The following is a 24,676-nucleotide window of genomic DNA, read 5'->3' on the forward strand; positions in this document are numbered from 1 at the left end:
TTCAAGACAAATTAATTTGGAAGACCACAGGAATTCATTCAGAACACTGTAATTCCAAACTTTCAGGATTAATTGGGATTTTATTTTCATTAAAATTTTCATTTTGTATTCAAGGAAAATAAATTATTTGTTGAATTTTACGAAACTTGATTTTGCTTTTTCTGTTACTTAAGACCCTGTAGTCTTAACATACCTTAGTGGGGAATTCAGAGCAGTTGCAATCAGTGCCCCTCACTTATTAATTATCCTCATAATTAAAACTGACTGAGGGATGGTGTATGGCCACATTACCTCCCAGCTGGTCAAAACAGCATGTATGATCCACGATTCTAGGGATGGGAAAATTAAAAATATCAAGCATTGGACAGCCCCAAAGGGCACAGACCTGATGGAAGATTCCTGGAGGGATAACTCTGTATGAAACAGTTGTCCTCCCTTAATAATCAGTTGACCAGGAATGTGTTGGACTTGAATATTACCTATCTATTTTGAAATTCCCTTACCATGAGGCAAGGTTTGATAATTGTTCCCCCTTACAGAGGTGTGACACCACAACCAAACTGTCTCACACTAATAGAATGGTGTTTCCATAGATATAATCAATCCATATGTGGAAGGCAAAGAGAAGGACTCTACCCTATACTACTAATCAAGAAATGATGACTCTTTGCTAGTGAAGACTGGGTTATGTATCACCTTGATCATAGGCTTCTGCCTGAGAGTCAGTGTAACTTCATGAAGGGACAAAGTACTATAGACATTATGTATGCAGTTTGTGAACTCAAGAAAATGCCAGAAACAGAACTCCAACCATTACCCAACATTCAATGACTTGAAAAAAGCCAATGTCACATTCAGCCATGGGGACCACAGGAAGATCATGATAAAATTTAGTTTCCAAGAGGAATTCATCATAATGGTTCAGCAATTCCATGATCGCATGTTTCCTTGTGTCATGGCAAATGATGAGTCATCTGAACCAGTCCCAGTCACCAATGGAGTCAAGCATGGATGTGTGTAAGCCCAAACTCTCTTTAGCATGATGTTCTATGCCATGTTTACTGATGCCTTCTATTGACAATGACACTGGGACTGAAAAATTTTGGTAGAAGTTCAAGCAACATGAATATATATCTTCACAGACAGGAACTTTGTTTTCTTTCACTGACTTAACAGCTCCTGGAGTAGGTTAACTGCTCTCAATGGCAACAGATCTCACTTTGATACTGTACTGGAGATGAACTCAGCCATCACAGTCTTGTATATCTCATGTAACTTAATTCTGACTGATCTTCCAATCCCTGATGAAACTGATTATTTATACAACAGATTTCATCCTTATTTTCAGCATTATCTTTTGTGGTACTATCATAAAATGTCATCTATTCCTTTATATTGCTTCTTGGTCTTGCCTCTTGAATGACAATTACTTCAGGGTGACAAATTTTCCTTGCTCTTCTTTCAACCAATGGTTTTCATACCATCTGACTTTGTTTCTTTTGTTCCTGATGGCTCCTTACCATTTTTGCAAGACTGTTCAGGTTGTTTTTCTCTTGGTTCCTTTCAAGAATTGACTTTTTTCCTTGGTAGACTGGAGCTCAATGATAATCTAAAGAAATTCCGTTGCAGTTCCACTAAATGGATAATATACATTCTTGTTCTCTCATGGCTTATATATAAAGAGTTCGCTTTCTCCTCACTACTGGTAAGGAGTAGGTTTATGCTTCTCACATTTGCTCCTTCCATCATAGATTTTCAAATTTCTTCTTGGTCTAATTTCCATTGACTTTTGTTACACTGCATCAGGAATAAATGGTACTAATTAAGTTTTGTGAAAGTTACTGTAACAGCTAATAAGTATGCACTTCCTATTAACTTGGGCAGGTCATACAGTCAGAGACAACTCTAAAATTACCTATAGACCTGGGCATGACTTGAATGTATCACATGAACTCGACGCAAAATAGACAAATGGCTGTAATCTGGTTATTTGACAAATGAACATGTATCAGACAATCTTGTTCACGTCTAGGAGACGGAATTTAGCTTTAACATTGCTATTAGCTATAACATTGCTATGGGTAAATATTATTTCTTTTAGGGTATCACTTTAAATGACTTTAATGTAGCTTGAAATGGTGAATTCATTTAATGTGTGAATGCTGTAGATACTGTGTCACTAGGTTATGAGTCCATGCCTTTACAACTGAGATTGGGATGACACACAATGTATGCAACAATGCATTCAGCAACAATATTTACTGTTAGAAACCTGTACTCAATACTGATCTTTTCTTTCCTGATACAACTTGGAATATGAACAAAGAAGAGATAGATACTACGTAAAGTTTATGTTCCCATTCTAGCAATTTACACCATTTATTTTGGCCATCTGACTTCAATGAACACAAGAGAAACTATATACTGTAATAAATTCTAACTGCTAGTCAAACAAATTAGTTTGTTTTTTAAAACTTAAATAAAAATTAACAAATGCCAAACATTTCAAAGCTGTACAGGACAGTACATACACAAATATCTCCACAACAGAAATATTTTATGTATTCAAACCATAGCAGTCATTCATGTTACAAGTGATGAACCTCAACATTACATACATATGAGGAGTCATTTAAAATAAATCTGTGAATTTACTGTAGTTGGCAAAAACGTTTCTGCAAAGTTTTAGAAACTAACAAAGAAATTATTGTGAAGTTGATTCAATATTTTGACCTATTCATAAGTATTATAATGTAATTTAGGTACCAATAACAGTAAGAATTAATTACAATGCACAGTTAATGCTGTGAAGTTTTTAATAAGTATGGCCAAAATGACAGATGAACCCAAATTAAATTAATTTCTGAACCATTTTAAGAACTTTTGCCACAACATATAAAAACATACTTATCTTGCCAGGCAATCACATGTGCTCTGTGTCATGTTTAATATGATAAACTAGCTAGCTGTGGTGCAGATTATGTGGCTGTCCTACCTTTACCCTAATGGCCAGCATGTATAATATGATAAACTGTTGTGCAGATTATGTGGCTCTCCTACCTTTTCCCTATTGGCCAGCATGTATAATATGATAAACTGTTGGTCAGATTATGTGGCTGTCCTACCTTTACCCTAATGGCCAGCATGTATAATATGATAAACTGTTGTGCAGATTATGTGGCTCTCCTACCTTTTCCCTATTGGCCAGCATGTATAATATGATAAACTGTTGGTCAGATTATGTGGCTGTCCTACCTTTTCCCTCTTGGCCAGCATGTGAATGACATCATCAAATATGTCTCTTCTATCCCTGTCACTCACAACTCGCCAAACATCCTCCTCACAAAACATACTGTCTGCTTTCCTAAAAATAAGATATTAGGTTGATAAATACAAATTAATGGCATTTCACAACGACCCCTGATAAGTTTAATACAATGATGGAACCATTATCATTATGGAAAAATAAATCACCACTTGACCAAAAACCATTATGTTAAACAAAAGATACAATTTATGACAATCTGGATTCTAGGCAAGTAGGCCATTTAAGAATTTGTAGGCCATGTTGAATGCCATCATTTTCTTTTTATTTCATCATGCGGCTTATTTACCAAGTTACTTTAAAGTGGATAAATACTGACTCTTAAATGGTGTCAAGCTGAGCTAATCACAGGAAAGAACACTGTAATATTATGTGTAGATCCTGTGCTTTATCAAACTCATGCAGTTCTAGATGATATGAACTCAAAACTGAAGTTTGATCAAAATCAGATAAAAAGTATGGCTTTCCAAGTGTTAAAATGCTAAGGCAATCAGAAGGGAAGGTCACCTTTAATTCACTTATCTTGCTCATTACCAAACACATATTTCAAGTTTAATCAGAACTGACTCAGACATATCTTCTAGAGTGACATACTCAGCCAATCAAATGCTACATCACCTCATTAATATGCATGTATCTCACTCATTATTTAACTTGTTCCAAATCTTGAAGATATAATGGTATTGTGAATTCATTTATTTTCGTTAGTACCAATTTTCAGTTTTGTGAAAACTGCCATTCAGTGTTTTGTAATTGATGGATTTGGAAAGAGGTTCTAATACTTCCACAAAATGGTTCTCTTTTATGGGATCTTAAATTCTGGAGTTTGTAGCAAACATGAAATCTATAAAATAGTGAATTCAAAGCATAAGCTATTTCACAAAATATTTAGTGTCAGCGAAGTGTTGTACAAATTATATTGACGAGCAAAATATTTTCTAGTCTACAATGTATTAAAAATAACTAGAAGAACTCACCAATATTTTATGCTGGAATTCATTTTATCACTGCTCAAAAGAAACTGTTCTAGGTCTTCTTTAGCTTGCTTTGCCCTAAGCCGTTGCTCTTCCTAATTGGAAAAAAACAGTAAGACATTCAAATAATTAATAAGAAAAGAATTCCATTTTGTTCCAGAACAGAGCAAATAATTCAAACAAGGAGCCTGATACTGGTTTCCTGGATAACGTATTTTAACAACAAACCATCTCACTAAGCAGATTTATCTAGTGCTGCAAGAATACAACCCTATGTAAACAACCTCCAAAACTTAATATCATGTCAATTTTATCCATTTTACTATATCCCAATGCAAATTTTGTCCTAATGCTATAGGCATAATTATCAGACTACTGTTCATGATCAAACTCATATAAGAGATCTATAATATTTTGAGACATATCAAACTTTATGACCTGTTAAAGTTGGTAGACAAACTTATTGCAATTTTTTCATGTACTATAAGTCCTGGGACACCTTTGAAAAATAAATTGGGGAGGGTTTACTGATTGCATAGCATATTGGTCACAATACTTTTTTTAAAAAATTGCAATGAATCAAGTATATCTCTTGGATTCTAATTAGCAGCACCACTGCAACTGCCATAATAACGAAGTCCTGTTTTGCTTCCAAATAAGTGACCTTTAAACAAATACATGCTTATTCTGCTATGGTAATCATGTTAATAACCACTCCCTCAATAACGTGCCCTAATAACTTGCGAACCTGCTTATAACAGGGTCAGGCGTGGATCCCAATTTTTTAAACCAGAAAATACCCCTCAAAAATTTATCCATATTTCTTGAACTTGAAAAAAATCACAATCAAAATTGGTAACTGAAATAATATATTGCTCGTTTTATGGTCGAAAACGTTAGATATGACATGGAAATTTTAACCAACATTTTGAAATTATCAACTTTTAATAAGTCATACAATTGGTTACATTTTATTTCCAAACAACATTCTTAGTACGCCATAATTAAACATATTCAAGGAAATTTCAATCATTGAAAATGTCACTTACGCCTAGTGTAGGCAGTACATTAATATTTAAATGCCAATTAAATAATTTTTAATAGGATAAATTTGTGTTCTAATTCTATCTTTTAGTTCTTCCTAAGTGTAATCATCATAATGCAATGTGTATTTCAACGTGAAATGTGTCAATCTAATATAAGAGCTATGTCCGCAAGCATTTCTATGAGAACCTAATAAAGTGCTTACCATGTTTTGATAACTGACTTGCAAAAGTATTTGTTTTATTGTTGTACTGTTGCTGGCCTCCTTTGTATTATCATGTTAATTATGTCTTTTGAATCAAATAAAGGAAGTGAAATAATAAAAATGTTAAAAGGCATGCAAAGCCTACACACTTAAAATCTAGCAGCCCGGGTCATATGTCGGGTGAACTGACTTTAGTTGATCAGTCGAACACTGTTATAAATGTTATTGTCTATACAACATAAACTACCTTAAATTAACCCACTCATTCATAGCTGTGATCAAAAATAACAAGATAACCAAGCATAAAATAAAAAGCATGGTTTCATAGATACAGACCACTGTGAGCAAGCGGTTTTCAGAGCATTCCTGAACTGGCACTTAGAGATATCCCCAAGATGATAAGAAGTTTCATTATTACTTTAATGAAATCACAAAATCAATATGGTACTAACTGAACAATAGGAAAATTGAATTTCAACACAGATTATCTCACGAAATAAATGTCGCTAATTTTTGAGAGAGAAAAAAGGAATCTTATTTGGTGGTTTATCAACAGATAGTCTAGTTCCTGGACCGCCTACTTGGTAGTATACTATTAAATACCACTCAGGGAACCAGACTAATCAACAAAACAAAAAGCAGTGATGTAATACACAAATGTTTTTGCTCACACATGATGGTTGTTGAAACCAGTTAGAACAATCCTTCACATGTTGGACATGTTGAAAATAAATGTTGTTTATACAGAATAACAAACAACTTCATTAGAAAAAGCACATTATTAACAATTATTATCGAAGTGATTGTTAAATGAGGATTCAGTCATTAAACAGCCCAGTTCCCTACGCCAACCACAAACCCCTCAGTTTTCTCAATGTATATGAGGACTTTTTTCAATTTTTGGAGGTCCCTCAGTAACTCATGCCCTTGCTTATAGTCCATGTTTGTGGACCCATTGTGTGCGAATTATCGAGGGGGAGGTGTATTATCTACCAAAAAGCCATAAAAGACAGTGTACCAGCATTGCCTTCAGACAAAATTCCCTCTTTACCCAAGCCAGTTTCAAGACATAAAAAATTAGCTGTTCTGGATTTTAGTCAGAAATCAAAGACAAAACCAATTCTAACTAAAACGAGCAGCCATCCAAAAGTGGAATGAAAACACAAAACTAAAATTATTGGTGATGATCTAAGCAGTCGATAGTCAGAATTTAAACATGTATAATATTCATTCTTTAATGAATATGTATGTGACTGTTATGTGGAAAATATGTTGGCTATGTACCTAATATATTTATAAATATTCATTAAACATGTTTCTTTTTATAAAGATAACATGTGAAACAAAAGTCTGGAAGAATAAGATCTAGTAAAAATGAAAGAATACAGCAAAATCTTCGTCTAATATTTTTGGGAATAAACAAAGATATAAGTGACACTAAGCACGATTATGCACGTTGTAAGTACTGTACACAGGTCTCATGGTAAAGTCTAATTGGTAGATAAATTATGAAGTCTTTCTTTTATACTAAGCCGTGAATATTTTCTGATCAAAATAAAATATATTTTTTCACTGACAGTAAACAGATAGGGATAAAATTGTAACCAAGAAATTTGAAGTTATTCTTAGACCGGTAAGTATAGTGACCTCCTGTTAGAGATGAATCATGTTCAAATCCAACAAGGTGCAAATTATTATTTTTTATCTTAATGTGCTATTTTACTTTGAATTGGAAAGGAGAAATCTGTTACTGTTTATATTTTCTTTGCCAATATTCACAAAATACGGCAGAATATAAGAGTTAAACTACTGACATTGCACAAGATATGGTAAGAAATCTGCTACTTCAACATGTTATACATCTTATTAGCCAATATGTCTGAGCATAAATGAAAAAGTAATAAGTGATATATTTCAACTCATGGGTACAAAAGAATCACAACTTGTGAAAATACTGGGATTTTCACCCAATTGATGAAACATGTTCATTTTCACACAGTTCAAGCATTTATCCTCTCTTTACTTACCTTTATTTTATTCTATGTCAGAGATTTCAGAAAATATGCATGTGCATATATTAAATATATTTAAAAAAATTAAAACAATCATGGTGGTTTATAAGTTTATGGACATGACAACTGAAAAAGAGCTAGTTAATGTTATGTGATATATGACAATCAGGCCAATTTTGTTTTGTCATTTTTGTCTATGAGTTGGGACACTGAAAATGTTATAATTTTACATGCATCACGTCCTTGGTCATGAAAAATAATAATTACTTGTCCCAAAGACTTACCATCATTATGGCATGCAATTTAATCTTTCTTTCTCAAAAAATTTCAGTTTCTTTCTCAAAAAAATGCACAGCTTAAATCACCTACAGTATGCTGCATCGTTTAACTTAAACCTCTGTACCCTTAGGGACCCCATGAGATGAAGCATAGGTCAAGTAACTGGTCAGTACACAAGTCCAAAGTGATGGTCAATTTGTGGTTTGATCTACTAACAAACTTTGTGCAGTTTTTCCATTACTTCAAATTTTTCCTTAGTGTTTCAAGACTACTGTAAAAGACAGTCTGTCTCAGAATGATGTGCTGCATTCAAAACCAAAAACCTGACATGGATCTTTTGCAAAAAAGTACAGCCAAACAAAGGGTTTATTTCTTGTAGGAGACATCGCACCTATATCTGGTGTCCCTGAGATCAAACATATTACTGGAAACGATTCATGACCCCGAAGTTGGAAATGTATCTTGTTTACGACCCAAAACATGTATACTGTTCATAACACCAAGTTGGGTATGTTATTGGAGCCCTTCATTACAAATGGTTTGATATGGCTCATAACCCCAAAGATGGTATGTATATAGTTTTTGAACCTGAAGTTGGGCATTGATACTAGAGGTCATGTCAAAGGGCTTGAAGGGCTAAATCTGACATCTTTGTTTCAAGCAAAATCACAAGTCATGTGGCACCAACATGGTTGCTTACGATCCAGATAAATAGCCAATGTGCTGCAAATGAACAGTTGTGATAGCAACAAGCTCATCTCCTCAAAATGGCAACATGAGCTGGCAATCAAGATTAACTTTCTGTTTTCATATGTAGAAACGGTGACATTATTACATCGACATGTTTTCATAATTGATAGGTTAACTGTCCATTGGGCACACATATGCACTGCCATTTTTTTTCCACAAATTGTTTGGCAGAAACAAACACCTAGAATGAACATATACAAAAAGCTAAGCCTGCTCTTTAAATACTTTGGTATTCAGTTTATGTGAATAATGGCAAAATGTTTGGGAATATTTGTGTAAAAACCCTGTCTTTTTGCACAGGTCACGTGTGACAGCAAGAACTACAACTCTTCCTGAAAAATTGGCTACATAAAAATAACAGTGAAATGATACGTCATATACTGAGTTCATTTTATGAAATTGCAGACATTTATACCAAGGAATCAGATTATATAACTGTAAAATGTTACTCAATTCATTACAAAATTATCATATTTTTATATTTTTTATTTGTTTTAGGTTAGACTCAACATACTTGAATTGTGTCATATCAACCATCCATTTAGAAAGTAGCAATAAAAAGGTTTTCTTTATTGCCACCAATGCAGCCATACTGGATGTTAGATCATCACTTTCATTCAGGACCAACCAGACATCATATGAATTCTTTTAGTGAAAACCCAATGTTGATACCCCACCTGTTTCGGAGCAAAAGCAATAACAAGATTTTCAATATGGCTGCCACAGTCATGATATTGAATGTCTGAGAGACACCATTATCATTTAGGTCAAACTAGACATTGTGATTAATATGTTGAAAACATTTCATTGCAATGTTATAGTTACTTTCAGGAGAAGCCCTGATAACAGACTTGTGCAATCAGACCCTAGAGTCCAGACAAAAGGCCATCATATAAGATCTTCTGGTCTATGACTAGTACAGATAAAAAATAAAATGTGCATATCCAATACTTTTTTCGTGTTCTTTTCTCCTTTTTTTCTTTTGTTTGCGCCAGCAGATACCCACCCACTCATTACCATTCATTTATGTATATGTATGAATCTTCACAGTCAGAAAATTAACTTCCACTGGTACTTTACTCTGCAATTACAAGCAAGAGCCTGTCCTCCAAATTATAGACCACTCACGAATTAAATCTACTTTCCCCAGTCCCACTAATGATCTTAATCGAGAGGTTTAACTGTCCTTCACCTATTTTATTTAAGTCAGAATTGAATATATCTGCACATGTTCTGGTACATTTTTTAGCAATGAGTATGGCAGTTTGGGGAGTTATTAATGTTAATGAAGATAACTGCAAGATAATACAAGCTGAAGAAGACAGAAAAAACAAACAAAGCATTATTGATTTGAAAGAGGTGACAAACCACTCTCCTATATGATGTAAATCTAACAGATCTCAATTTCACTGAATAAGTCTTTATTCAAGATTTACAATGTTTGATTGATCAATTTTACATCAGACTTAAAATTTAGCCAATCTATTTGCTGGATTCTCAACACAAATTTAAGCCTAGGATTAAGGTATGCTGGTGAAATTCAGTCCTGGTCATCCAAATATGAATACAAGTATGCTAATTGAATTTAATTTGTCTATACATGATGTAGCTACATGAAGTGCTGAATGTGCCATTAGAAACCAGTCAATCCACGTTGAGTGAGCTTTGCACAACCAAGCTGACATAGCTTCTTGACAGACTGGAGCAAATTAAGGAGATACCCCCGCTGCAAGCAATGGATGCATAAAAAATATACATCAATATTTTGTGGGTAAAAATTGAGGATATCAAAAAGTACAAAATTGCCTAAATTACAAATGTACAAATATCAATCGTAAAAAAAAGCAAACACAGTATCAGACAGATAACTCATGTCACGGTCATACTTATTTGATCAAATGGGTAACATCTGTCAAATCAAACAAATATAGCACAGTGTGTATTTCTTTATTGTTCAGACATTTTAAGGGCATGTTTATAAAACTACAGTTAGAAGGAAAGAATACTTTCCTCATCATCCTTCCCCTAACCAAGCCCGACTACCCTTAGTACTTACTTATGAGTTGGATCAAACTGTTAACCCCACAGACCCAGATCTGTCACTGCATCTTGGTCAATGCAATTTGTTAAGACTAATCATCAGAACAAACAGCACAGACCCTGATCTGCTGGTGCATTATGCAATGACAGATCAAAGTCTATGTCTGGAGTTGGACTCAACTTATAAGCAAGTGGATACACCAACTAGCAACACATCTGATACATATTCAATGATATAAATACAGACTTGGCAACCAACTCACCTTTTCCTCTTTAACTCGCTGAGTCTTGTACTCATTGAAAGCTTGCTTTTTCTCATTTAAGTGTTTTAGGGCACCATAGCGAGGATCATTTACAATCAGCTTCATGGCCTGTTCCCACGATGCATTAGAAGACACGTCCTATAAAAGAAGTCATTTTGTCAACATACAAGTTTTGTAATTGTTTCCTCCTTTTCTTCATTGGCAAGAGATCATTTGTTAATAACATGGTGTTCATGTTTGCAATTCAAGACAAACAATCTAAGATAGTGAACAATAATAAAGTACTGAAAAAATTGATGGCCAGGTGCCCCTCTAATTTCAGATCTGGCCCTTCCTGCATTCAAAATGAGGTGCCTGTCAGGCCTGTCCAAAAATAAATATAATTTACCTGAGAAAACTTCAATCATGCTGATGAAATGCAGACATTTATTTTCAAGATGTTGATATTTATCCCATGTATGCCCTTACCCTTATGAAGACTGAGTATTTATCATACTCTGACCTAATGCTGTGAATTCTGATGTGACCTAGGAATGGGGAACAGATTGCCTGGGTTTCTATAACTAGTGCACACATGGCATTAACATACATGTGATCTGAATATACCATTCTGAATATTTATGTTCAGTACACAAACCTTTTCTACCTGGTATTGGAGCTATTCCAGTAATTGTTGCAACCAGTGCAATGATGCTTGGCCACATAATGGGTTTACGGCTAACATGTATACACAACAAGCTGTTAACTGATTACTTTCTTGTTGTAATCTGGAGAGTTACGGCCAAATGCCAGGTGTTTTTTGGAGGTATTATAGTAGCAAAGGGATCAAATGTGGCCATGTTCACTTTAGAGTAACTGATTAAAAATATGCCATCCTTTGGCAAGATAAACAAGAAAGACTGACTTCAAATGATTTGACAAAAACACTAAAGTATATTAATTTTGTTACGGTCTTGTCAAAATTGCTATTGTGTTGTTCAAGATGCTTCAAGTTGAATGAATAATAATTCAGCTGCTCATGCATACACTAGTGTAATGAAACATATTAAGTAACACCTAAGAATAACATCAGATGCATAAACAGAAACTGAATAAATCAAAACATGCTTCCAATTGTAATGAACATAATTACTGTTGATCCACTGAGCATTGTTGGAACAATTAGGCAATGGCTCACCTCAGGACCTGGAGGAAAACACTGCTTTACATTAAATATTTTTGAGATCCAAATAAACACACAAGGCAATATATGATTTTGTTTTTGCCTTTTTATATTTGAGTTGTGTGACAAATATTATTTTAAAAAAAAGGAAATGTGGGCATACAGAAACTGGGTAAAGGCATTTAAGTCACCAGGCCTGGGCGTCTGCTATGAGCACTGATCTGTCATTTATGATCACAATCATAATGCACAGATAGATTTTACTATATAAATGCTACTGTCATGAGTAGCCAGCTGCTGAACACAACCAGCAACCACAATGTCTTGGCAAAATATGCATAACAACACTGCTACGAATGACCACATCACGAAAACAGAGACTGTCTACAGTCTTCTGAAATTTTAATAGGTCATACATGTAGTGAAATGTACTGCAGATTGTAAACCCAACTAAAGTACATGTAACTTCCAGCACTTTGAATGTCCGTACAATGAGAACAGAGACAAACACCACTGACCTTTATTTAACCCTTTGTAACCAAACCACTTGAAAAGTAAAAACTGTTTTGATCAAAACCACCAAAAAAAAGCAGAGAATGAAGTCTGGCTACTGGTTTGTAATTTTGGCAGGAAAAGCATTTAGTGTTTTGTTACAGACTGTAGAACCGGCTAAAGTACATATCATAAACTGCCATTTTAGTGCCTCAGTCAAGGTAGTGGTTGCATACATTGTCTTTGGAGTCCGTCCATTACAAGAGAATGAATGAGGTATTTGTCTATTAAACCAGCAAGTGAGAATCATGATTCAAGTGATAATGTTAAATGATTGTGATGTTGTTTGTTTTTTTTGGGTGTTTTTCTTATTGTGACTACATTCCACACACCAAGCCATAATCTATTCAAGTTTGTGCACATGTTAACACCCTTCTTTACGGAGTTAATCCCTTTATGTCATCTGTGAATTAAGCCACTGACTAATGTCTCTGAATAAAATGATTCTGTTTCTGGATAACTGTGTCTTTATATTTCATTCACTGGTACATATACAATGTGTGTGTGTGTTTGTGTACATTCATTGGTACATATGCAATGTGTTTGTGCATGTGTGTGAGAATATGTGTGTGTATGTGTGTGTGTGTATATATATATATATATATATATATATATATATATATATATATATATATATATATATATATATATATATTTCCCCAAAGCCTGATCAAAACCGCTGTTGCAGTCGTCATTACAAACAGAGCATAGATAATGTTATCACCTGCACCTTAAAACAACGGCAGAAATTCAAACTAAAAAGAGACAAATTAACACTGGTGAAAAGAATTAATGTAACTGAAAAGTGAAAATGATGAGACTACTCACAAAATTGCAGTTTAAACATTGGTAAAACAAGCTCAGTGTAAATTAGAAATGATTTAATATACCAACACCTTATTATATGTGATTTTCAAATATAAATAAATTCATGTATATATGTATATCGTTTTTGCTGTATAATTTTGTTTTCAGATAAATGCAATCAATATTTTATCGATAAACAAGAATAAAGAATGGAATATATGTATAGTTATTGGGTTATCATTCCTTCTTAAATAGTGATTAAATCTGACCTTGGAAACTGGTCTTTTTGTACAAACCTATTATGAGAGACCAACCGACTTGATAGACTGTATTTGTTTGCAGAAGAAGAATTGTAACTCTTCCTGGCTCCAAAAATGATGGCAAAGGTACATAAATGTAGTGTGCTTACAAATGCTTTAAGTCACATGCAATTTTACTTTACCTTATCTTTCAATAGAGCTTTGAATGCTTCTATTGCCTCTTTTTTGTTCTTGTATCTAATCGGAGCACTGTTGGATGCTTTCTTATATGATTTCTCCTCCTCACTTTCCTCACTACTGCAATCAAAATTGAATGCTAAGCATTACACTTTTTAAAAGATAAAACAGATAAACAAGAATTCTGCAGAATGACATAACTCACCTACTCCACTGTGATATAATTCAACAAGAATACTGCAGAATGATATATCTCACTTACTCCACTGTGATATAATTCAACAAGAATACTCAGCACATAATATGACCACCCATATTTAAAAGTCCCTTTTTCAACCCCCAAATCAGGAAGCTTCTTTTTACTCACTATGCAAGTTACTCATTAAGTCTGGTGAATGTACATAGCCAAAAACTCAAATTTAGGTGAATAAATAATCTCTCGTCTTTCCATAATAGTGACCTTGACCTTTTGATGCCCAAAATCAACAGGCTTCTTTCTTACTTGAAAGGCAGGCCCATGTCTGTCATATATAACAAATGTTACTGTGCAGAAACCATTTTTCTTCTTTCAGTGGCAGTGACAGAGACCTTGTTTTTTATGTTGACCCCAAGATTGTTAGGCTTCATCCTTACCCTAAACAGAAACCATTTTACAAAGTTTGATCCGGGGTTTTAACATAGAAGCAAGGTTCTCTTTTTTTAACCCATGATCTTGTTTTAATTCCAAAACCAACTTTTTCCTTACCACAAGTGCAAGTCATCCAAGTGTTCACCCAGGTAGGTGATGGTGATCTTGACCTTTTTTCAGCCCCACAATCAATAGGCATCTCCCTTTCCAAGTTATCAGGAAAGTTTTGAAACTGTAGATGGTGGAGAACTTGGTACTTGTGTGGAATGAAACTGGTAACAGATGGATGGACAGAGATGGAAAATGGACTGACAGATAGATGGACAACATGACATAATATGCTCATGTATTGTCAATACAAATCTTGTACTGGAAGTTGTATATTCTGATATGTCATGTCAGAAGTGAGCTGTAGTTGCCCAGCCCTATCAGAGATTATACCAAACAGTTTAATAAATATGTAAAATTTTAACTTGGCAATGAAATAAGGCTATGTGGGGCCAGAAGGCACTACTTAAAGTCTCCATGGCCCACATAATTTTAACTGGACTGGTCAACAATGAACAATATGATTAATCTGCATTACCTACCTGTCCCCCACATATAATTAAAAATAAGTGCCTTCTGACCCCCCACCCCATTATATTTTTCCTATTACCTATCTATATATTAACTAACCCTATACAAATCAAATCCTTCATCTTCAAATTTGGAAGTAGTAACAGCCAGGTAAAGTATTGGATGGATTCAATAACAACAGCATAGAAGAGAATTTTGCCCTACTGAATGGACTGTAATCATGAAGAAATTTTCAAAATGGTTGTCGAATGCTTGCATCAACTTTGCAAACAAAGTACTGAATTTAGATTAAGAAATAAATATTACTCACCATTAAAAATATATAATCAATACCAAAACCAAACTGGTTGGAATAAATGCAAAGGAAATGACATTTATGGCAAATTAATCACATATCTAATTTCTTCTAGTCTCAGTTAGAAAGTTTATGTTGGCAAGCTCTTCTGTAAGTCAAACAAAATGCAAAGCTGACATCAAGTTACCATTTAACTATTAACTTCTATCAACTTGTGCCACAAAAAGGCAGCTAATATTGAAGGACCATTAGCCCCATGCTATTTATAAAAGACAGCCCATAAGGAAGTACCATTAGCCCCGTGCTATTTATAAAAGACAGCCCATAAGGAAGTACCATTAGCCCCATGCTATTTATAAAAGGCAGCCCATAAGGAAGTACCATTAGTCTAGCAGTTTTTAATATAAAAGACAGTTCATATAGCTGGTCTGTTAGTCTAGTCCTCTCAATAAAAGGTTGACCATATAAAAGAACTGATAGTCTCGTATTGTCTATAAAGGCAGCCCGTATAGAAGGACTGTTAGTCTAGCCCTATCAGTAAAAGGTTGACCGTATAGAAGGACTGATAGTCTAACACTATTGATAAAAGGCTGCCCATATAGAAGCACTGTTAGCTTAGCACGGTCTATAAAGGCAGCCCATACAGAAGTACTGTTAGTCTAGCAATGTCTATTAAGGCAGCCCATATGGAAGGACTGTTAGTCTAACACTGTCTATAAAAGGCTGCCCATATAGAAGCACTGTTAGTTTTGCACTGTCTATAAAGGCAGCCCATACAGAAGTACTGTTAGTCTAGCAATGTCTATTAAGGCAGCCCATACAGAAGGACTGTTAGTCCAGCACTGTCTATAACGGGATCCCATATAGAAGGACTGTTAATCTAGCCCTATCAATAAAAGGTTGACCGTGTGGAAGGACTGTTACTCTAACACTATCTATAAAAGGCTACCCATATAGAAGAACTATCTGCCTAGCAATGTCTATTGTTATCCTTACAAAACACTGAAACAGACCGTTAAGCAAGCTTAAGTATGACAAGGGATTGTTCCTCATGTGTCACAACTGCAGTCACAGAAACCAGTTCTATGTAACCCCAAAATGCCATGAATCAATGATGGACTAAATCAAATGATGCACTGCATCACAGTTAATATGTACACAAATATAGTTTCCTTCATAAATTAGCTACAAAGTTTTGTTAGTAAAACTTACATAATTTAAGGTAAGTAAATATGCCAGCAGCAACAAAAAGAAAATTTCAAGATAACTTTGCCTTATAACATTTGACAATAAAATGAATGGTGTTTCTTACCTGCTCTCTGGGTCCGCTGGTTTGTCTGGCTGTTTATAGTCAGTAGGGGGAGGGGGAGGTAACTCTATGGAGGCAAGAGTGGCTAACATAGCCTGCTCTATAGCAGAGGAAGGCTTACCAGACTCTGTACCAGGTGTTGTTGTCTTGGAATCAGTGGATGATGAGGTGTTGGAAGTGTCAGCAGCACCTGGCTTCCTAAAGATAATAAGTACATTCATTCTTCCAAACAAGTGACTAGGGAAAAACCACCCGAATGTGTCAAAATTTATGGAAAGGAATAAGGATTACTAAGCTTCTGTATAAGATCTAAAACTAACAGCAAAAGGTGCATCAAACAAGGCACAGCTAACTATAATTTCCTTAGCTAGTCTTAAACTTGTTGGGGAAAAAGTTAGGAAAATATGTATTCTGAGACCATAACTCTTCCGAATAACAGGAAAGGCTTTAAATCCAAACCAGTCCAGATATCATTAGCATAAATGTTCCTGCCAAACTTGTTGAAATCAAACAATCCTTAGCACATTAATGCTGCAGAAATCAAGTCAGGAAAATAGGTAATCTGGGGTCATAACTCTTCTAAAACAAAATATGGAATGATGAAAATTATACTCATAGTTCTCAACAATATAAAGCTGTATGCACTAATTGGTTCTAATCCAACAATTAGTGATGGGAATTGGTCAGAAATTCATAATTGATAATTGGTTCCACTTAACCAACTGATAACTGATTATAATCAGTTACTAAGAGCAAGTTTTAATTTTTGTTATCTTTGATCAAGAGTTCAAGATGTTAATAAATTTCAGGAGTAATCTCTTTTAATGACATGTATATGTTAACCTGATAATAATATTTTAAAAAATTATATTGTGTTGTGAGTTATTTTTGTTCTACAACTTTGTTAAATGAAAACTTTTTATGGCTGATCAGTCATATGTAACTGAAATACTGCTACAGTCCCCAAAAATCCTTTCAGTCATGTGATGTGTCTATAATTTAAAGTGTTAAAGGACATGGTATTCTCGTTTGTCATTGTTTACAAATACTACAAATGATCAGGGATCGTCCTGGGCTTCGCCAATGTCGCAAATTGCGATTTTTTTTCCTTATTGGCGACAAAAATATCCCATCTGGCGATTTTTTTGGCGACATACTTTTTGGTTATTTAATTTGTACATACAATCATGGATTTGGACTGAATAAATTTAAAGCCAGAACGAAAGGAAGCCATAAACTTGACTAAGCAATGCATTGGAATCAATCTGTTACACAAACGATCCTTTGTTCTTATTGACAACCCTATCTTTACAGTGCATTGTTACATCATAATCTGCTTATGCTGACATCTGGGCTGAGTACTGTATGCTGCGATACAGTCAATCATGCTACCGCACTATACCTACAACTGACCGACTTCTGAAGACGCGAATAGAACAGATACAATTAATTGTATGGCTAATCCTTCTGTTTTTTTTTTTATACATATACCAATACAATATTTTTGCTGAACCTTCATAGAAAACTGATAACCTTTGAAGTACCGACTACTGTGTATAAATACAAAGCAAATGGAAAAAATCTCAATCACAATTACATCTGTCGCCAGTGCAGCATTTTACTCATTGATCTTTTTCTTTTGTCATCAGTCCCGTGTTACGGCTGCAGAGACTTAAACTCCGCAACAAGAAATAGCAACAAAAAAAAAAACAGTTTTGCATAATTAATAATAATTATTTATTTCTCAAAATACAGGAGTGAAAGAATCCCTAAATTGGGTGTGAATTTACGCTTATATATACGGTCCTATATTGCCAGGTGTTGACTCGTGTAAGTTTCATTCGTGGGAATGGAGATCCTATTTTTCTTGTCGAGAAAATTTATACAGCATTCAGTGATCATTCTTGGGATTTAGGAAGCAATTCGCTACAAGCTTTGTGAAGCTAGCCATGGGGGGGGGGGCTGCTGAGAGACTACTGGTGTCACCTGTCAGCACTGAGGACTGTGAACGTGGATTCAGTAAGATGAACCTCATAAAATCTGACATCAGAAATAAGCTCTGCATCTCATCTCTTGAGAATTTAATGAGAATCAGCATGTACAGATGTGAAAAATTAGACTTTGAAACTGCATTCAACAAGTGGGCAGCCCTAAAATCGCGACGGATCTTCATGTTACACTTTGTAACATTTTGTTAATGCTTGTTGTAATTAAAGTATTAACTAATCCATCTTTTGTAATTTTCATTACCTGTTACATTAATAGACTAAATTAACACTTGGAAAAATGTACACTACTTTTTTTGGCGACACTTTTTGAAAATTGGCGACAAAATATTGAGGTTGGCGATTATTTTAGCGACAGCTTTTTAAAAGCCAGGACCATCCCTGAATGATGTTGCATTTAAACTGAAACAAATCATCAAAATGTGTTTAAATTTATTAACTCAACAATTTAACAACTTTATCATGTAATAATGACTAAATGTTCCTAATTATAAAATTCTGCACCTATAAAATATCATATGGTTTTATATTTGTAATTGTGAAGGGAATTAATAAATTTTGAGGTCAACTTTAGTGGCTGGGAGTTTTTACTAACCTTCGTGCTTTTGCATACAACTAAAAAGTAGTCTCCCTTTACACACTCGATTATGGAGTTCACAATCGATTATCTTATTGGTTCGCTTAACCAACTGATGATCGATTATAATCGATAATTGGAACAACACTACCAACAATCCATGCTAAATTAATACTGTGGAAATAAAGTCAAGAGGACAAAAAGGGACATAACTACTGCATATCTTCTAGATACTTGCTTGCTATGTTTTAAAATATTACTGTCTATAACATGCGGAAAAAAATGGGAGCTAGGTGCCTTTCACAAGGACACACAAAGGCCAATCTGGCCTGGGCAGGTCCTTAACCTGCAACCTTTGGATTATGAATCTAATTCTCTACCAAATGACCTACAGTAATTCCCTAATGTTGAAGAATGATAGAAATCAAATTATTCCATTGTCTCATCATTGAAAATGAGAATAATAAATCTGGATGAAATCCAAAAAATTCTTATTCAAATTATGATGCAGAAACAACAACAACAAAATTGGTAGTGGAAAATCAGGGCCCATAGTTCCTCTGAATGTTGTGGAATGCTGGAAATCAAATTAGTTCAAGGATTTGTCAATATATAGCAACATGCCAAATTTGATTGAAATCCAACAATTGTTGGATGAGTAATTTTGCTGAATTCAAAGTCTTCAACATAAAGGTTCTGCACTCCAGTTTTTAATTTGCATAGTATTTGATATGTAAAGAAAAAGAATGATCCAGATTTTCCTCAAATACAATCCAGGCTATATAAAAAATACAGTTTATCTTTGGCATTTAACTTTTAATTTCATTTATTTTGGTGTATGATTGATGGGTATAATTTGGGTTGGAGAATATGCAGTAAAGAGTAACATATTCTGGACAGAAACCCAACCTAATGAAGGAAATCTCTCAATCAATCTCTGGGTCCAAATTTGCAGACTGAACTATAAGATACAGAATCCTTTTTGGGACTGTCTTTGTGGACAGAAACTAAACAAAACAAAGACAGAAAACAAATCAGACTTTGAGTTAGACTTTGGGGACAGAAACTCAAAGGACTCTGATTCACAAAGAAATCTCCACAGACGAACTCAGGGTCAGATTCTGTAGGCAGAAACTCAACAGGACTGAGACATCCCACACCAAGACTCAGTGTCATACTTTGTGGACTGAAACTTGACAAGGCAGAAACTCCACATTCGAACTTGGGTCATTCTTTGTAGATTGAAACTCAAAAAGACACAGAAATTTCAAACTTTTTGGACAAAAAAAACGAAAATGCAAACTTTTGTGTACAGGAACTCAAAAAGACTGATATCCAACATAAAGACGCCGGGTCAGACTTTGTGGACAGAAATGCATTAAGATGGAGAAATCACATATTAAAATTCCATGTCAGACATTGCAGATGGAAACTAATTAAGCACACTTATACCTGGTCACAAATTTTAGACCTGCCAGCAAAAACTATTTGTTGCCAAGTTTGAACTTTTAAATCAATCATGGATTTTCCCTACTTAGTGATGTACAGTTGTCAAAACATGCAAGATATAGGAACTGTGCAGTAAATGGGGGAGAAGATGCAACAGAATAAAAGACCATCTCTATAATTTGCATCTGCTATAGAAAGCCAAAAAGTCTATGATGATTAAAGGTGTCCATGGGTACCCTGGTACTTGGGTACCTGAATGTTCATAATTACCAGGGTAATAAAATTAGCTATTTGGTACCCGTTTAAGTTCATGTAAAAATAACAATAAACAAAAAAAAAAAACAAGATGTTTCCAGTTCAGATCAAAGATTGTATCTGGTGACATCAGGAGTGAGCAAGACAAAGAATAACGAGTACAGTTCAAGGATCATGTCATGTGACACTGATCCACATAATCTTATATTCTCAACGTGTGCGACCATTTGGCTATGTATGTCAAACAGTTTCCTTATTTTCTATTCAAAGCAACTGTACATGATATGTTTCTAAGAAAACAGACAGGTTTCTCAAATTTGAAACAATTCATTATAGTTTGATATGCACTTAAGTAGCAAACCAGTCTATACAGGAAATAAAAAGGCACCCAATATGAACTGAATTGGGCTTTATCAAGGTGACTTGGGGATTTTATATGCCTAAAATTGTTAGGAGAGGGATTTTGTTAAATTGAAGAATATGTTGCTTCAGGAAAAGGACAAATCAAAACAGCACTTTAAAAATTTTGAAAGAGGAATTCTAGTAATGTAAATCAGCATTAAGAATTTGTGGACTTTGACTTTATGACCTTTCAGTGAAAGGTAAACATGCGATGTAGACCATTTAAAGTGAATGTTGTGTATAAACAATTTATTGTTTTGTTTTTTGTCTGTACTCCAACTGACATGGAGTTAGCCAATTTGTACAAGAATTTTACCTAACTGCAGATCAAGGTTAGTAGCAAAATTAAATGTGCATTTTTTCATATGGTTTTCTGCAATTATGGCATGTAATATATACAGATTACACCTTGTATGCTCAGATTGCACATTTTTGCTGCATATTACTAATAATTATACTTATACCTATGGGGGGAATGACATGTATGAACTTACACAAATCTTGATGGGTACCAGGATGAACTTTTCTAAAATTTTGACATCTTTAAAGGTGATAATATGTCTGCTGATCAGTGTCTTATCTGATTATGTCTTAAGCTAGACATTACATGACTGCAGATGTAGATCTCAACTGTTTACATTGGGTATAATGTGTGTATATATTTACATTGGGCAATATATATATATATATATATATATATATATATATATATATATATATATATATATATATATATATATATATATATAAAATTTATAATATTGGAAACAAGCCAATGAAACATTACACTAGTGAGAATTAGTTAATACAGGTAAAGTCAAACCTTTGAAAGCCAACACATAAACTGAAATTGATAAATTTCTCACTTTTAAGTCCAACTGTAAACAACATTGTCCCTGATCTGCTGCCACATAATGTGTTGGCAGATCAGGGTCTATGTTGTTTTGTTTTACTGATTACTCCTAACAAGCAGCACAGATCTAGATTTGCCAGCACATTACGTTCTGTCTGCAGTCTGAAACATCTTACAAGTGAGCATATTACAATAATGTACAGTGTTGAATGACTACATCTATCTGAAATTACACACGACATGCCTCATTTATGCACAAATGACACATTTATGAGAAAATTAGGGACATATATTTTTTACAATTTTATTCCTAAAGACAAGTTGTAATTCAGCTTTGCTGTATCAGGCTATTTGGATGGAAAAATAAAATACTGAATAAACTTACTGGTCCTGTTCTTGTTTGGCTATCATCTCTGAAAAAAAAAAGAAAAACACTTTAATCTTTGTGAGAATGTCATAAGCAATAAACATTTTCAAACATGGCATCTGCAATGTATCAAACAAACAGTTATCAAACCTGGTTTATCAAATACACAGATAAACATAAATAGATTGAGCTAGAAAAGACATATGAAGGATTTAGCTAGAAAAGACATACATCAATGGATTGAGATTAAAAGACATACATCAACGAATTGAGATGTAAAAGACATATATAAAAGACATAGCTAGAAAAGATATATATATATAAAGGACTTAGCTAGAAAAGATACATAAAGGGCTTAGCTAGAAAAGATATAAATAAAGGACTTGGCTAGAAAAGACAAAAAGGACTTAGCTAGAAAAGATATACATAAAGAACTTAGGTAGAATGGACATAAAGGACTTAGCTAGAAAAGACATAACGGACTTTACTCATTAACCCCTAGTGACAAGTTGTAGTGACAGGAGGTAGTAGCCTATTGTCAAGCTCTGTAGCGTCAATTTTATGTACGATACACTAAAGTGGGTGGTATTATAGAAAGGTAGACAGATGTAGCTCTATAATGATACCAAATAATCTGGAAGTTCTAGTTTGCACTACAAAATACAGAGGGAAAAACCTTATATTTTGGACCAGATGTTTTTTTACCCAAAATTCGTCTGTGGTCGGAATCAGATTATGTGTCTGGATTTTAGACTTTTTGGTCTCAGATCTAAGGCAGACAAGTATGAACTGCATACAGGCAGATGAACCTTTGCAAAAAGTAAGATAAGATGTGCATTTGGAATAAAGAGTGGTCTCTATATAAAAATAATAGGTCTGTTAAGCAAAAAAAAAAATCCAAAGCCAAATAGCCAAGAAAAATGATGTTTCTAACACAACTAGGCATAAGTTATTAGAAAATCACCTGGAAGTTGATGTATTAGGGTGTATTCAGAAACAGCTCTCAAAATGTGTTTCCTACTCGAATTTCTGGCGAAAACAACAAAACCTCCAGGGGTTAATGTGTTAACTAGAAAAGACATAAAGGATCTTAGCAAGAAAAGACATAAATGGCTTAGCTTGAAAAAGGCCTAGATAAAAGGACTGAGCTAGAAAAGAAGTTGTGTATAGTATCTGGCAACAATATCCTCACTTCCCCACCAGTGTACATTTTTTCAGCTCAATCCATTGATGTACGTCTTTTCTAGCTAAATCTTTCATGCAAATCTTTTGCAAACTTGTAAGGTCTTCAAACCAAAATGCCTTCTAAACTAACTTGGTAAAAATGCTGTTCTGGAAATGAGACTGAACTGTAATAAAGAATAATCTTCTAGCAGGTGTAGAGAATATCATAGGAAATCTGTTTCTGTAGTTTGTTTAGAAACACATGATTTTAATATTCTTGTGGCAAAGATCATAATCAGAAAATAATTAATCGTGTCAATTTTCAAATTTGGGATTTAAAAAAGACAACAGTTATCGAAAGAAAGAACTTGACATGCATCAGTTGCTGAAATTCGTATTTACATTTCAAGATTGGATAGTAGATTTTATGTATTAAGGATTTAATTCATAATACTTTAAGATCTTTTTAAATTTTCACTTTGTGTTTATTGGAAATAAATTATTTGTTAAATTTTACAAAACTTGTTCATTTTCCCTCTTTTCTGTTATTTGTGGGTCATTATGGTATGAAATTATGACAACATGGCTTTGTCATTTTACAAATTCTCTGATAGAAGGCAAAGCTCTATATACTTTGTACAACAGGCATCACAAGCATTTCACAAAAAAATAGAAGAGGTTCCATGTTCGTGGTGACAGTAGAGTAAAGGATACTATGATTTTGTTTTTAAATTCGAAAATAGTGCTTCCAAGAAAGAAGAATGTACATTCAGATTTCAGGAACGGAAGGTCGAGAGGGATGCTAAAATTAAAAACTGTAGACTAATGCAAGTGGAACATGAACGAAAACAGAAGGAGCAAATTAAAAGCAGGAACATACTTGTGTAGAGATCACGGAGCTTTGAAAAATATGAATAACGGCAACAGTTCGACCAAATTCGA

The 24,676-nt window shown here is 34.2% G+C and overlaps 1 protein-coding gene across 1 annotated transcript in view; it reads right to left on the reverse strand.

Moving 5' to 3' along the window:
* Positions 1-24,676, reverse strand: part of LOC149779439 (pre-mRNA-processing factor 40 homolog A-like) — a 104,738-nt gene that overhangs the window by 51,795 nt on the left and 28,267 nt on the right. The window contains exons 8-13 of the mRNA XM_089940100.1: positions 22,589-22,616; positions 16,665-16,859; positions 13,856-13,970; positions 10,893-11,030; positions 4,303-4,394; positions 3,256-3,364 (exon numbers count right to left, since the gene is read on the reverse strand). Coding sequence (XP_089796226.1) covers positions 3,256-3,364; positions 4,303-4,394; positions 10,893-11,030; positions 13,856-13,970; positions 16,665-16,859; positions 22,589-22,616 — 677 coding nt within the window. The remainder of the gene's footprint in view (positions 1-3,255; positions 3,365-4,302; positions 4,395-10,892; positions 11,031-13,855; positions 13,971-16,664; positions 16,860-22,588; positions 22,617-24,676) is intronic.

This window comes from Sinohyriopsis cumingii, chromosome 17, assembly GCF_028554795.1.
Source record: "Sinohyriopsis cumingii isolate HCF-2022 chromosome 17, ASM2855479v2, whole genome shotgun sequence".
NCBI lineage: Eukaryota > Metazoa > Mollusca > Bivalvia > Unionida > Unionidae > Sinohyriopsis > Sinohyriopsis cumingii.